The 16,791-nt window shown below is 42.5% G+C and overlaps 1 protein-coding gene across 2 annotated transcripts in view; it reads right to left on the bottom strand.

Moving 5' to 3' along the window:
- SSBP4 (single stranded DNA binding protein 4) overlaps positions 1 to 16,791 on the bottom strand; it is a 469,492-nt gene that overhangs the window by 345,499 nt on the left and 107,202 nt on the right. For both annotated transcript variants that reach the window (XM_085639982.1, XM_085639983.1), the window contains exon 3: positions 7,842 to 7,903. In XM_085639982.1, the coding sequence (XP_085496108.1) occupies positions 7,842 to 7,903 (62 nt within the window). The remainder of the gene's footprint in view (positions 1 to 7,841; positions 7,904 to 16,791) is intronic.

The raw sequence follows: 16,791 nt of genomic DNA, 5'->3' as shown, positions 1-16,791 counted from the left end.
TCCGCTTGGGTTTTGAGATGTATGTGACATCACTCACTGGTTGGCCTATATAATAATCTTTTTCCCTTTCCACAACTAGTAAGAGAACCCGACTGCTTCCATGCAGCCCTCGCACTGCAACGCGCCTCCCGCCATGCTCCAATGCCAACCTGTGAAGGTTCACCCTTGCACCCCGGAGGGTTTAAATCAATTTGCAGCCGAGCCTGGATTTACTTGCATCAATACTGCATTATGTCTTCGCTCTTATTCTTAAACTTTCTTTATTAGGTGGTAATCCGATTCGAGATACACAGTCCCATTCACAAGGACTAGCGAGGCTGAGCTATATTAAGACCGAAACATGCTGGTTTCGAGCAAAAGACTTTTCGCTCCATCAGACCGACAAGATGCAAACCTGCAACGTTTCACAACACCCTGCGAACAGACGACCCCTGCAGGCACCAAAGACACTAGTATTTGATAAATATCACACTCTGCAAATTGTGATGGTAAGCGAGAGAAGACACGTCTTTAGCACCTAAGCTTCGGCCTGTCCGACTCTATAAGCAACAATGCTGCAGAGAGCGGACAATCACTAACAGACCTGACGGAGGGCGGACTTGTTTAAACAGGAGTTCCATCAGTAGATGACACACTGGACCATATCTTGCTGTTAGTGCACCCTACAAACCTTTCCCTAACCGGTTTACATTTCCACTCAACTAGTACTAATATGGGTGAACAATAAATTAAAACAAGCATTGGCAAAGCCAATAAGATTGACATTAGTGTGCTAACACATGTAAATGTAGACAAACAAAATGCTGTTCAAATGTGTTGCATGCACATTAAAGAGTACCATATTGATTGTGCCAATGGGGGGGGGGGGGGGGGGGAAGGGAGGATTGTTTTTTCAGAAAATGCATATACGAGATACAAGAATTAAATGCAGGAAACTGTGCGACTGGGTGTAGTTTTCAGATTTAAAATAGTCCCGCCTGCACTCCAATGCAAGTTCTTCTTGGAAAGTGGAATGATGCACCAAATAGCCAGGTGAGAGTGGTGAGAGATAACTACTCCTCTGGATGGAACCAAAGCCAGCCTACGTATAGTTTAAAAAAACTGGTAACAATAGATCATTGGAGACACCCAAGCTGTTAAGAGGACCTAAAAATAAAACTGTGAACACTTTGAAGGACCTATTTGCTTGCTCGCCCTAGTTTTGAATTCTCTCTAAAGTAATTTATTGACAGCGAAAAGATGTTCCATCACTTTCATAATACATAGAGTGCCTTTGGGGGGTGAAGGAGGGGACGCTTCCAGTTCTGAGTTCCCTACTTCCAGACACTATGTGATCTTCTGCACATCACTTTGAGGCCCTTATATTGAAAGAGCGTCAACACCATTATTAGGTGCTGTATAGAATGACGGTATATTTCCAAATACTTTAAGTGGTTACATATTTTAAGTGTCCTAATAAAAGAGATCAGTCTGACTGGCACTTGTGTTTTTTCTGTACAATAGGACACCAGAGTGGTAAATAACAGATTTAGTAAATAGTGCAGAGGGCAGACTGGCATTTAAATGTTGATCTGGCCAGCACCAACGAATCTAAGGAACTGAGGTGCTAAAAGGGGACGCTGGTGAATGGGCTGCAATGAATCTCAATTCTAAGCTTTCTGGTCGATCACGCTTCTTAGCACTATACATTTTCCAACAGGAACTATATATATTGGTACTTGGTGTGTAACTAGCTAAGGAGCGCAGCATATTACATGGGGTGTTGGAAGGCAATCAATATGTGTACATCAAGAGGGAATGACACAATGACTCACGTTACACACATTTACATTTCTTATTTTTAGTTGCAGGTTGATTAAGCGATTTTCCCCAAAACACACAATGTTGAGACAATTGGGGTAGCTGGGATTCAAACCAAGGTTTCCAGGTTCCAGAGAAGGCAGATCGAGACACCAGAGCCTATCGCCACGTCACAGTTTGGTAAGTAAGGATACATCAGGAGGAGTATAACGTTTCTTCCAGAGCATCATATCTCGTGGCTGTTTCTTCTCTGCTCTGGTGGCCACATCAGGAGCAGCTCCCACAGTCTCTCCACAAACAAGAGTCGCACCTTAGATTTTAAGTTGCTGCTTCACACCTGGTCTAGCTGGAGATGTCGAGTGCTACTGAATTCCATGGAGCTGGTAATTAAAACTGTGCTCCCCACAGAGGGGTGCTTCAGGGGGTTGTCTGGGGGTGTTACATCCCCCTAACAAATGTATTATTTAATAAATGGTTGGATACAGGAGCTTTCAGTTCGGGTACAGTAAAGAGGTCTGTCGGATTTCACATAGGATTATTAAATACTCACTCAGACAAACACACACTCTTCTGTTTTGAAGGTGTTAAAACATGGGTATTTTACAAAATAATATGTTTTAGGTACCCCTCACGATTGGCACTTCTTTTCCTTTACACTGGCTCTTAATCCCGCCCTCATTTGCTGCTTCACATGTAATAGTTAACATGATATGCTAGCGTGATTGTCGGAAAATCTGAAGCTCACCCCCTCCCCCTCTTACTGACCAAGCTACACCCCTGGCCCTCCACCAATCAAACAGTGTCACGACCAGCCCTTGCTGTCTCTCAGCATCCAGTACCAACCTAGGGCACATCTGAGAGCGTCTGACCTGTTCACAATTGTCTAGCTCAAGAAACTTCCGTAAGTGGTTTGCCTGTCTCAAGGAGAGGCCTGGGGCACTACCTGGCTCCGCCCGGTGCTGGTCACCACCCGGGGAAGATTTCTTCTTGAACGCTAGACTGGCGCCTGCTCCATCAGACGCCGGATCTGATGATAGTCGGAATAGGCCCAATGCCTGTGTTATTTGTTTATGAAATGCCTGTAAACGGCTCCGCTGCTGTGCGCAGAGGTTCGCGCCAGCGCTTCTCCAGATGTGAAGCCAAGATGGAGGTCTCAGAGGCCCAGTCGCAGCAGGTGCTGAACGGGGGACGTTTAATTCTAGTGCCAATAACGCTAAGAGGCGCGAAGAGTTAGTATACTCCTGCCGCTTCCAGGGTCAATTTAGGCTCCCTGCCGGCTGTCAGCTTTTGGCCACATCCGCTACTGAGCTCCGAGCAGACTGTTCGGAGTAAAGTCGAAAGCCCTCAGTAACAGGTCAACAAGCCCTTCCAAAGACATCATCAAATGTATCCAAGTGTCCTTTTTAGGTCTTGCTACAGACAGCTTTAGCTATCTAGGAGACATCATGTCATCAATACTTTAAAAAAGTACATGTAAGATGTAGTACAGAGAGCGGGCTTTGGGTCAGCACATTACAGCTTTTTCAAGGTTTGCTATTGCTGGGGTTTCTGACGGCCACGGCATTTCACAGGTTGTCACATTGTTACATTTGTGTTCTCACGGGTGCTCAAGTAGTCCTTTTGTTAAAATGTATATGAACCATGATGTGTAGCTTGTAATTCTGGGTCAGTGTGGGATACTGATGTATCTACTCAGATGATTAAACATGTTAATTCTTGGATTTTCGCCTTTTCTTTTTTTTAGGAACAACCACCTTTTTGTCTTTATGGCAGGCTAAGTTTAACCACTAATCACCCCTCCAAGTTCATTTGTTTTCCTTTGGTATCTTCTTAACCTCTCCCATTCGTCGGACGGCCCCCGGCTGTCCGACGTCCCGGTGGGTGTGTGCGTTGGATGACCGGGGGCGGTCTGATTTGCGCACGCGTGGAATTTGCCCGTACAGCGGGAAATGTGCGCCGCTTTGCCGTGGATAATATACGAATACATTTAGAGAGATCTCTACAAAGCTATATTTTGCTGTTTAAGTTTTTTAATTTCACCACATAAGATACAAACTTTGCTTTCTGACTCCATTTGTATAATAGTCTTTTTCAAAGTATGACACAAATATGCAAATGCAATCAAATCAACAAAGGGAACCTACTCCAAGTTTCCATTTTGTTGTAACAAAGATGTTGCGTCCACGATAGCTAGGAGCCACACAAACAAAGTCTTCCAACTATTATCAAACACATCCCCTAACACAAAGCTAGATATATTAGTTCTGCCATAGCAGGTTTAAGAAAAGCAAGACCAATTGGCCCTGCCCGTGTTTGTTTTTTTTGTTTTAAAAACGCACTACTATACTAACGAATGGTTAACATGAGTCCCCTTATCTTAAGTTCCATTGCAGAGTGTTGTTCCAAATTATGGCCATACTCAAGAGTTTGGCAGCCATAGGGCATCTGCCAAAAAGTGACAGGTGTCCCATCAACGTCAATGGCACTCTCAGTGTGGCGGCCGAGACAACCACTACGTTTTGGCATATGCTCTGCCTGATAAACTTTCAATCAAGCCCAATGTCTGGGCTCTAACAATGGCTGCTTAATGTCAACACTACTACTGCAGCTATGTTTGACCACGCCTGCACCTCCATTTCCATATTACTGAAAGGATCTTGTCCCCTATGTGCATATGTAACCTCGGAGCACATATGAGGAGTTTGGAGCCTTAGAAAGACAGTCCGAGGAGCTTGGCACACATGTGCAGATGATTTGAGGAGGTTAGGACCCATAGACAGAGAGTCACAGGAGGCTGGAGCACATGGACAGATAATGTGAATAGTGTGCGGCCCCTGGGCAGACTGTCTACGAAGTTTGGAGCCGAAGGACAGAGTGCCAACAGCTTTGACTCCAAGGACGTATAGTATAAGGTACTTGAGGCATCTGGACAGACCAGGATCTTCGGGCATAATGATAGACGCTCTGAGGCACTTGAGGAGGGCATGGACAAGGGTCTTAGAAAGATAGAATCAGTGATTAATTTGCAAAAAGTAAGTGCCAGGGCTCTCGTCAGGGGGACACTGCAGCTTGCACCACACATTGCCCCTACTATGATGCCAATAATAGAAACAACACAAATAATAACCATCACACTCCTACAAATGTGACAATTCGGACTTTTTCAGGCCCTCAAAGCTATAAGAATGGCTTGGGCAGCAGGTAATAGTCATTTTTAATATATATTGATTAATAATTAACTGTTGCTGTGGTCATCCCTAAATTTGCCAGCCGGTGCCACCTTGTGGCAGACTGTCACAAACACCGGTGTTGACAATTAAGTGTTGGTGCCAAGCATTGGAAACCACCGGCTCAAATTAAGCACTGAATAGAATGATGGGTTTGGTGCTCATGGACAGGTTGCATGAGGAGTTTGGTACCTATGAACAGGTTGTATGAGAAGGAGCTTGGGAACCCCGGATAGGTGGCTGGAGGAGCTTTAAAACCGTGAAAACATAGAATGAGGAGCTTGGGGGACATGGCGTAACAGTGTACTGACCAGGAAGTGCGAAGAGCTTGGCAGTCCGAGTTCAGGTCCTACTGACAGGCCTAACAGATAGGGAAGGGCTTAGGGCCCATGGGTAGAACAGCCACGAAAAACTTCAGCATCCTAAATTCTCAACTGTGATCTTCAGGACTCCAAAGGACCCAGAGGTGACCCAGCCCGTAAGAAGTTCTACAGAAATGCAGACTCTTACTTATAGCAATAGTACCATGACCCACTTCATGGCACAGAAACATCATCGGTAGGTAATACAGATAACAGCGGATATAATCATTATAATAATTTTTTAGCTTTTCATTTTCCAGACTTCTAACATACTTTGCACTGGACTGGCAAGAACGCGGAAATGTCGCTTCAGAAGCCCTGGAAAGGCATTCTGTGCAGCGTATAGCACAGAGCGCTCAAGTCTCCCAGGTCACTGGGAGTGCCTCATCCAGTCCAGGTCTTCCCTTTTCATTCTGGTAGTTGTAGTTCTGCTTATCCCATCATACATTGAGAACTACAGGAGCCAAAGAAACAAAACTGGATTGGAGGATTATTCATGCATGAGCCTAGTCAACTCCACAGCTCTGAGACTGTCAAGACTTTCTTATCATTCTTCAGAGATCAAGATAAGGGGCAAAGCACATTTCAAGGCACAGAAAAATCACAATGTAGTACCCCTGTCTCCAGAAGGATGGTGCAAAGACAGCCAGCAAAAAAGAACACAGTCAACCTGATAAGTAAATATTCTTGACACTAACCTCCTGACATCTCCTTGCTAGGGTCCAATTTTACTAGGATCCTGTCCGAAAAAACATAAGTTTTCACTTATAGTGTGTCTTGGCATAATCAGCGGACACCCCTCACCACAACCACACCCAAAAAGAACACCACAAAACCATCTTGATGTAGGGGTGTCTACAATAGTTCCAGTAGGGCACGATCCATTTCCTTTTTTACACAAAACCATTAACATTCCATTTTTGTTCTACCCTTTTGCACCTTCTTTGGTCCCCAGTCTTACTGCAGTAAAGCTCTGATACTCCACTCTGAAGAGGTAGCCACGCTTGTTCGGAGTCACATTACGATTCTAAAGTGTGCCAGGATTAATTCAAAATTCTACTACCTCTTTTATCCCTTTATCTAAAAAATGTCCACCTTAGGAGAAATACGACCCTGGCCCATATGTTACTTAATCATCAATATAACTTTGTTTGTATGGATCACCTGGAATTCAGGGAGACAGTAAAGGCCTGTCTATTTGCAAATAGATAACACATAAAACCTATCTAACCAGTGCTAGTCCCGAACTAACTTCACAAGGACCCGTTAATCATCCACAAAGAGGCTGTACATACATACATACATACATACGGTATGTGCAATCAGTTGTAACCCTAACTACCTCCAACAGGGAGGAATCCGTCACTCGCACAAAGACGGGACACACATACAGGAGTACTATTTGTGTAACAAGCGAGGATCGGAACTACCTCCATGAAATAGAAATCAGTCAACCACACAAAGACAGTCCATACGTATGATATATACAACCAGTGGTAACGCAAAATACCTCCACCAAGAAGGAATCAATCACACAAGGGAAGACGGAACATACACATATAACATATGTACAACCAGTGCTGGACCTACAAATACCACCACCAAGGAGGAATACGTCACCCACTCAAAACAGACATATATAGTCATACATAAACACGGTATGTATCACCCATACAAAAATTCTTCTCTCGTTCTTCAATTAACTCACCACTTAAGTGTGGGTTCAAGTTTGCCGCAACACAAGAGCACCTCTCTGATTCTCACACAACACCAACACTTCTCATTCAGACCACCCTATACACCCACTCTTTACCAACCAAGTAAAACAAATGGACCAGCATTCTAACAGTCCAATTTGAAGCCAAGCCGTTCCTGGTATAAGCTATTACGCAAATGCTAGTACAATACCAAAGGGAAAAGCCAAGCCACAATGGGTGCGAGGAGCCAGAGACAAACAAGAGGAGACATTTCAATGTGCACAGACCTAGCCAAATAGGCTTTGTGAACTAGTGGAGTCTATCCCAATGTATTGCTTTGTCTGAGACCACTAATCTTCCACCTACATAACCTGAAAAATGTCAATTGGATCTCGACGTGCTAATCACTTGGTACTTTTGTCAATTTTTAATGTGGGTAGTTTTGTTTTCACCTGTGTGCCACTATTGTCTTTTGTAGCTACTAATAAAAGTCACTCCTCTCACCTTCTCCTAGTATCTCAAGTCTGTCGACCAGGGACAGTGCTTAAAATGGAAAAATATATAAGTGCAGATACTCTGTACCAGAGTAACTCCTCGTTTCAGAGAAGTGCTGGTACTCTCCAATTAAAAGTATTACATTTCTCTATAGGAAGTACAAGTACTCTCCACCTCAAAATAAAAAAGTACCAGTATTCAGTACCGGCCCATTTAAAGCACTGACCAGGGAGAAATGTAAATAGCAAGATTGTACTCACCACCACCACGAGTGCAAAAAACCAGGAGGTTCTCCTAATGTGATATTTTTCTCCCATCGTATCTATAAAAAAGGCAAAAAAAGGGGTTAAAGCAAGACATGCTCAGCTGGCGTCCAACCGCGTGTGTGTAAAGTCAAATAACTAATTCTCTAATGTTTGAACATTGTTTATGGATACTACTGAATCTTAACATCTTGGAAATAACCGTCAAAACTCACATTTAGCTACTTCATTAATTTTTGTTTTTAACAAGTGAGTTCTTTTGTTTGCCCAGTGCACCAAGGGATGCCATTGGGGTGGCAGTGGAGTTAGCTGGAGAAGTCTGTGGCAATATCAAGGCTCTGGGCAATATGGCAGCTCAATGAGATGATCTATTGTAAGAGAACAACCTACTCTTCATTCGATATGCTGGATCCATTGTAAGTTGTATTTACACTTAAATAAGGAAAAGCCAGTTACATGGTAAGGGAGCGCTGGCCAAATGTAATGTTTTCCAAGCTTCTGGTCTGATCTCCAACATCACCTGGAACCAGAGGGGTTCAAAAGCCCCACAACCCCATCCCCACCTACAGAAAGGTCTTGATACAAATGTTCAGATTTATTCAGATTATTAAATAACAAAATCAGTAGTAATGCACTTGCACATCAAGTTTCATTCCACATTTTCAAACTGCTTGATTGGCTGTGTGCAAATACTACGGGCCCAAATCGAAAAACCACAGGCAGAAATGTACACATTGCCAGTTTTTGCCTAGAATTTGATTCGATTTCTGTATTTTTGGGAGTCATCTAATAGCTAGAGACATGCCTGAGAAATCTACTCAAATTGTAAACTTTCAAGCGACCATCTCCTCTTCTCTGGTGGCCTGTACTGGAAGACAGACTTTGCATATTCTAAGGCTGGGGTCTCCATCCTTTTCTGTAATAAGTACTACTTATGTTCACTGAAAATCATCCTGTGCTACCAGTAATATATCAGAGTTTTAATATGTTATCATATGTTACTTGGCATTGCAAAGATATTTTGGGAAGAGTCTATTTTGTAACACCAGGGGCGCCCGTGTGAAACCCGGTGTACACTGTGACAAGGACACCCCCTCTCAAGTACATCTAATGCCCCTCACACCACAAGTTGTTATTTCTCTCTGTTGGCCAGTGCAGCACAGGATGCTTAACCACTAGGCACATGAACATGAGATCTTTTGTGATACCTTATTCCATCAATTGTGGAAATGGGTGCTATTGCACGCCTCACCAAATACTGTGAAATTTGTGGCATCAAGTTGGTGACAGTTTTGGCACCCGATACACCTTGTTTTCATCAACTTGCTTGACGACATAATTAAACTCCATGACAAGGAGGTTTGCCTTGTGGTTGTGGGCAACTGGGCATCTTCCAGGATTGGCTAACGGATTACTGGGCATATCTTCTCCATAGTTGTCAATTAACTACGTAAGACTTTCCGTCTGCCTAAGAAATTAAACTGATGTATTTGTTTTTAAGAGAAAAGGGTCTGCTGTAATGCATATCCTTGCCCACAATGAATCACCAAGTTACACAACGAATATTTCACAACCACTGTCAAGCACAAATCGTGTTGAACCATACTGCTGTACGATATAAAATTCAGGACATTAGCACGTCACTGGACAACACAAAGATGGGGAGAGCAGTCCACCTCGAAGCTGGGGAACCGGGTTCGAGTCTCAGCAACGACGCTCAACATTCTGTGATTCTGGGCAAATCACTTAATCTCCCCGTACCTAACAAAAAAAAAATTAATGTGTCCATCTGTAACGAAAATGATGCTCATGTAGAGCGCTCCGATACCCGATATCCTCGGGTCTAGTTTGCGCTATATAAAACTCTTTAAAAAATCAATTAAAAAAAAGTAGATGTCAAGCCACAGTGCCGTACCCCATGCCAACCAGGGGGAATCAGCCTTTACACCGCAACCATTACAACGAATGCATTTACCCCGCATGCCGTTGCAACGAAAAAGGTGTGTAGCAGGAGACAGAAGGTGTTGGATTTAACTCCAACACCTTCCCTACTGTTGCACACACTGGAGTTGGAATTGAAAATTAATCTATTCCAACTTCCAGCGCTCCCCCCACAGCAAGTCGGGATAAAGTTTGGTGTTGCAACGGTATGCTGGGTAATGGCATGTGTTGTAATGTCACATAGCCCAACCAGGTGTTTACGTCACTCGCCAACCATTGCATGGGTGCAGTCTATAGTTAGTTTGTGGAAAATGTGTGCCGATCTTCGTCCAAAAGCAGTGCCACAGACACTAAGCTGGAGGTTGATATGGAACCTGCGATTTGATATTACCAACAAACCACGCCGCCAAAGTGATACGCATTTTAGGAGGCAGGTGAACTGGTTCCATGCTGGTGTATCCATTGCGGTGTTCATGCATTTATTTTCAGGTCACATGATGATGACATCACAGGGTGCATGCATGCAGAATACTTTCTAGTTGCTTCTTCAGAGCACTAGTGCTGTGGCAGGCTCGCAGTGATTCTGCAACTGGAGAACATTCTGCACATACCAGCCAGACATCTCTATGATTTTGTGTGACTGTGCCAGGAAGCAAATCACAATTTACATGGAGCACGAGGACGCGATTTGGCACAAAGACGTTGTTGCCTGGGGTTTTTGGCGCAGCTATCACAAGGTCCATTGTCAGCGGAAACAAAGCCGGCATGCAGAAGGCACCATAGAAGCCGCTTAGGGATCACACTGTGTAACATCGCCGGCACACCGGCTGCTCTGTGCACTATTATCCCAAACTCTGCAGGAACAAAGTAACCTGCTGACACCAACTGTCATCCTGCTGCCATTGGCTGATGAGTGCCCATTCACTACTCGTCCACGCCAGCAGCTGGGTGGAAGGACACGCAGCATGGTGGCCATGCTGTCTGTGCTAAGAAAACATATCTACAATTAAATGGGCTCCCACCCACTGGATTCCCTTGAAGTAGTTCAAAAAGATGAGGCAGAGTCGGTCACATCTGGTTGAGTACATCCTAACTCAGGAGTCGTTCGACAAAACCCTCGGAGCCCTTCAGAGATCCAAGCCTGTTGGAAATTCACAAGTTTACCCTGATTGCCAATCTAGATTTCGATTTAAGAGTTGGACACTAGGGTTCGGATGCAAAAATGTATCATCCAAAAATCCCAATAGCGCAGCCAGGTTCTTCTGGTAGTGTTAATGAACGAAGTCTTAACGGCACCATCATATGCAGTGAGACCCCTTGGAAAAGCTACAATGCAATGGGACGCCTAACTATGCGATCTGTTAAACATGCTTGGCCCATCTCTAGCCGGGCACTTTGATGAACACAAGATTTTATTGCACCGTCGTTAATTATCATACATTAATAGAGCATGGGTCAGCCCTACCGGGACTTAGTAATTGTTGTGTATCCCAAGTGGCTCTCAAAGTCTTGACGCCGCTGCCCATTTGTCCTTTATAGTCCTTGTATTGGTTTAAGAAATTAAACAACAGATCCTTGATAGCCAATGACCACACAACTACCATATAAAGAGGTATCTTGTATTGAAGGCCAGGGTGAAATGTACGTAATTTCACTCTACACCTGTTCGGCAACATTCCTGAAATGATGTCATTACGCCACTTCACAGAATGATGTGCCTTTTGAGGTTAACATGTGCCACAACATACATGCAAATACCAGACTGCGAGAAGCTGGTGTTCGTGGTGCTTTGTTTAAAGGCGTCCTTGCGTCAAAAACTAAGGCAAGGACGCATTTCATGTTAAAACGTAGCACAAAATGACGGATTTGCATTTCATCTAATTTTGCTGAAATTTCACAAACTATGCAAAACTTCAATTTTCGTACAATTCTAGTTTATTCTTCGAAGTAAAAAACAGTAAACAGAAATCTTCGATTGAAAAAAAAATATTTAGACTCTCCTACATTGCCTAGAATGCCGGACACAAACATGGCGGTCGAAAGTACATCCAGTCACTTGAGAATGATAGGGGACTCTATTTGACCCACCCACCCCCCATGCAAAGAAATTCCTGTACTACTGCCGGGCAAACTATTCCAATCCGAAATTCTCCAAGCAGTCTGTTTCTGTTCCATCTCCCTTATAGTGCAAACGGCTACCTAAGATATTTCAGTGTGAATATCATATAAACTATTACACCGCCATTTTAAGTAAAAAGCAAATACTGAGCTTCCCATCTCAAACTTGATAATGCAGCACTTTTTCAGAAATCTGCTCCTTTTTTGTATTGCATGAAACCACGTAATGGCCAAGGTAATCATTTCTGTGATGGAGCGCTATTGAAAAGAAGAGACGGGTCTGCTGAAGACTACGTTAAGCGTCTGAAGAGGACAGTGTATGGGTGAACTTGGGAAACTCTTCAGGAAACAAGAGATTTAAGGTTTCTCTTTCAGATTTTCCAGCAAGAGCGTCATCTCTGAAGAGCATTGCAGGGTAATGGGGAAGTACGGGCTCAGAAGTGCTTAGTGACGCTCCATGACAGTGAATCCAAGTCAACATTTTGAGATCTTCACATGGACGTACATTTACATACAATTAATCTAAATAGGAATCATTTACATAACCATTGGGAAGCCTGAAATTCCATCCTGGAACTGGCATTTGTGGGCCAAAGTTGGACACCCCTGTATTAGCAAATACAAAGGAAGCCATTCCTAAAAATTCCAACGTTCAGAATTGTAAGGTGAGATGTTCTACTTTGTTATGTGCTTGCAGGGGTGAGCTAAGGGTTGCTTGTACTTCCTGTTACATTCCACATATCTAATAGGTGTGACACGCTTATTTTAGTCTGAAATACAACCATGAACAACAACCTTTAAATACAGACCCAGATGCACACTCCATCCAGTAATCTGGCCCTAGGAGACAGCTTTCGCTGGCTCACACAAAAATAGTTTTTTGCCCAAAAAATATAAATAAATAAATCTCTCGCTCTTTCTCTGCAGACTTCATCAATTTAACTCAGGTTTTGCTTCCACCCACCACAGAATACTGCATATGGGTCAATGGTTCAGTCTACTTTACCCATTTAAAAAAAAAGTTTTGTATAGCGTGAACATGACCCTAGAGGGCATCAGAGCGCTTTACATTATAGGATAGGTGGGATATAGTTGTAAGAATAGACACTCATCACATGAGAGTAGCATGCTAAAACTGGTATCTATGGTTGCACATCAATGTAGTGGTCATTGGCTTCCTTCACTTTGAGTGACTGCACACAGCCTGAGCACACTGATCATATCTGCCAGAAAATTGTTCTTTTTCTTCACTTGCAAAGTTGACTCAAAGCATGCTTTTCAATCCTATTTAGTTTGGGTGTTATCTTTAAATACCAGTTACTCAAAAAAATACCCTGGTAAACAGCTGCATAGGTGAATATGTTTTTTATTTAAAACAGTTCGTGTAAGCATGAGGCAACCACTGTGGCAGCATATTTTCTCCTATTTTTGGTGGATGCAATTAAAGAAACATAACCATCACACCGGAATGTCTATGCCAAACCTATTGGCTTTTTCAATGCTTGTTTTAAGTGTTGAACCCCATTGCCCTCCCCCGTATCTACCACCCCACCCAGCCCTTGTACTGCTCTCCTCTCCCACTACTGGCATTTTGTGGTTCTTTTTCCAGTTCTCTTCTTTCTTGTTTTGCTTTGGGCGTAGTACAACATGCCTCGTGTTTGCTGCTTGTTCTCTTGTGGTTTCGCAGTAGCACACCAATTTGTGTTTTGCTTTTGTTTTTGGTCATTCAATGTTTTTTAACTTTGTTTTTTATACTTTATGCAGAAGGGCTGCGTTTTACGGAGTAAGACAGGACAAACTCCTGAAGTACAAGCTTATTAAGTTTTTGGTGTTTAGAGATGACCATCGCTGGTCTTGTACACTAGGGAAGTGACGCACAGAAGAAAACCTATCAAGCCAGTGGTAAGGAGTGTTTCAACATAATATTCTGAATCACATTAACCGGGGCGTGCCGGAGTCAGTTTTTTATTAGTTGGGACCCAAAAAGGTACAATTAATGCAGGGTTAAGTTATGTTGGTCACTTAATGCCAACATAAGCTCTCCTTAAATGTGGCGGGGTTGTGTGGGGGAAGAGTCAAAAGAGATGGAAAAGTGGGCCGCAATGGACAGCGATGGTTTCCCCATAAAATTTGAATCTCACTAGACAGAACAATAATGTTTTGTGTGTCGCTGGACTTGGCTACTCTATAACTGATGGTGATGGAGAAGGGGAGTTGAGATGTGTATGAGAGAACAGGAGTGAGAAGTAGGTAGAAGCGGGGGTGACATTGTTTATATGTTACATTTCCCTGTTCAAAGATGCTCATATTATCCATGATGAAAGGCAGAGACACCCCTTCTGGAATTCAGTCTTATGGCCAGCTGGTTACAGACATTTCCCTGCCGTCACATTTCACTGTATCGAAGTTAACAATACCTATGTACAAATATATTTCACCAAATATTTTGTCAAGACACGTATAGACCTACTGTTCCTAATTCCACATCTACCTACCTTGACAATATAGTGGCAGTTGTTACAAAAGAATCAACTTTTCTCATGCAATATATCTCAAGCAATATATTAAATACCTCATCGTTCTTGTTGAATGAATTTCAAAGTCGATACTGATATTAAAAAATAGTTCAAAGATTTGGCACTGAAAAATCAAACTCCTACTTGTGAAAAAAGAATACAAAATATTTAAAACTCAAAATAAAATCCATGTAACTCTTTTTTCAGTGGTTGTCTGAATTAATAAAGCGAGCTCGAGGTAGGTAATACCCGGATAATACAGATCTAGCAGCGATGTCAATCCTGCTGTGCGATAAGAGTGTTAGAGTGCAGGTAACACCATTGTAGTACCAATGCCACCGCTGGACATTACACTTATTACCCTGCCTGTTTGCAGTGGGAATCAAGCTCGGCTGCCTTGCAGAAACCTTGCATAATAGGGTTGTTTCCGAGTCCATACTTCTTAGTTTTGCCCTTAGCCGCCCAAAGCAAAATTTAAATTGTGCATCAAAGAATAGTCGATTTCACTTGATGCGTAGAAGGTTTACATGCATTTGCCCTTTACAGAGCAGCCATTGTGAGTAGAGTATGAAAGCATGACCTGGACACGATACATTTTTCTATTGTGAACCAGAGTTAGAAAAGTGAATGTTTTTCAGGAAACCTACGCTAAGTATCTTTTTAATTCCATCTTTAACAAAGATGCTGAGGAGACCGCATTGGGGGGGCTGGACATGTGGATAGGATATCAGCTGTGAACATGGAAATAAACATTTCCTTTTTAATTAAATAAATTAACAGTGTGATTCTCAATTGAAGGCACAAACACTTCTTGCAATTAACAAATCGTGAATGGAGAAGAATTGATCTCCACTGCAGGAGAGGAGATTAGAGAGTTTAAGGACAAGGAAGACACACTTCAGATTTGCTGAAGAATTGTTATCAGGTCTTGGATTGTAAGGCGAGATACGCCAGATCATCAATTACATTGCATTAAGGGAGAAGCAGCGGTTAGGAACATGCTTAGATTTAGATACAATCATCAATAAAGCTTCAGTTTCGGGATGAGATATGCAAGATCACTAATGATATCGCAGTAAGGGAGAGGACGTGGTAAGAGATACGGACAACACTTCAGATATACTGAAGAATAACTATCAGGGATATGGTTGGCAGATCCTTTTCTGAATTTGCTATAATGGCACAAAGGTACTAAGGCAACACTTCTATTTTATACACCATCATCATAATAACTTTATTTCAATCTTCAAGTTCATAAAAGTACAAAATATATAAAAACATCCTTGCAAAGCTGAGTGGGTGTCGTAGGGGATCAAAAAGATTTGTGCATTAGTAGAAACATTTGTTGAGAGCCACAGTCAAAATGCATGTAACACTATAGGATTAAAAACGCGATGAATCCATATTTGGTAAAAATGTAAAAAGCAATTGTAAACCACTGAAAGTGCAAGTGCTCATTAGATGCAATACAATATACACAGAAAGTCAAAATGGAATGAGGGGAGGGGAATGGTATTTTATGTACAGTAATTGACAAAGGTCAGGTTGTGGGATTATTGTAAAAAGCAAGTAGGGAGTAACATCGGGATTCAGAGCAGGGTGAGGAAAATGCAGGTGATGTTGGAATGAGGGATTCGTTGAGGACTCTACACAGTGTCTCTTGCTAATCACTGTCCAAGCAACAAGCATTCAATGCAGTGATTTGTAGGGCATCAGGCTTGATGGCATTGGAAACACAATGTCAAAATGTCCTAAAGTCGGCACAGAAGGGAGCAGTCTTGCTGCATTCACAAATAAAGACTAAAGACAGAATTCCCTTTAATAATTAGAAAATATAGATGCTTTTACAAGACCATGTTTCTAAAGGTATACGGTCAGGCAGTCTTCCGGCAGGATGCAATCCTGGGAGTGAGTAAATTTACGTATTATGGATATTATTAATTGCATCCAGGCTTAGCAGAAAGTTATTGATGGGAGAGGATCTTCCAGATCATTGAAAATAGAAATTATTACATGATCAATGAAGGGCAGTTGTCACCATAAAAAACTTGTTTGTCTCGATGTAAGGAATTGATGCATGCCAGAAAAGTGAACTAACTGAGGCACTAAGATCCCGAGTGAATGCCTACAAGATGCAAATTTTTGAACAGGTGAGCAACGTTGAGGGATCTACTTTCATCCTCACTTGAATACATAATCGCCACATTCACCTCATTTTTTAGAGTGATATTTCAAAAACTGTTAAAGGGCATCTGCCATGGAAATACAATTTGAACTTCATACCAGAAAGCAGTGCGCGGGACCAATGATTCTATATTTATTCGGTCGTTGGAGTAAGGAAATACATTTTAAATTGGTTTGGTAAACCATCA

This window comes from Triturus cristatus, chromosome 12 (assembly GCF_964204655.1).
Source record: "Triturus cristatus chromosome 12, aTriCri1.1, whole genome shotgun sequence".
Taxonomy (NCBI): Eukaryota; Metazoa; Chordata; class Amphibia; order Caudata; family Salamandridae; genus Triturus; species Triturus cristatus.
The sequence above is the reverse complement of the archived record's forward strand: the minus strand, read 5'-3'. Positions and strand labels throughout refer to the sequence as shown.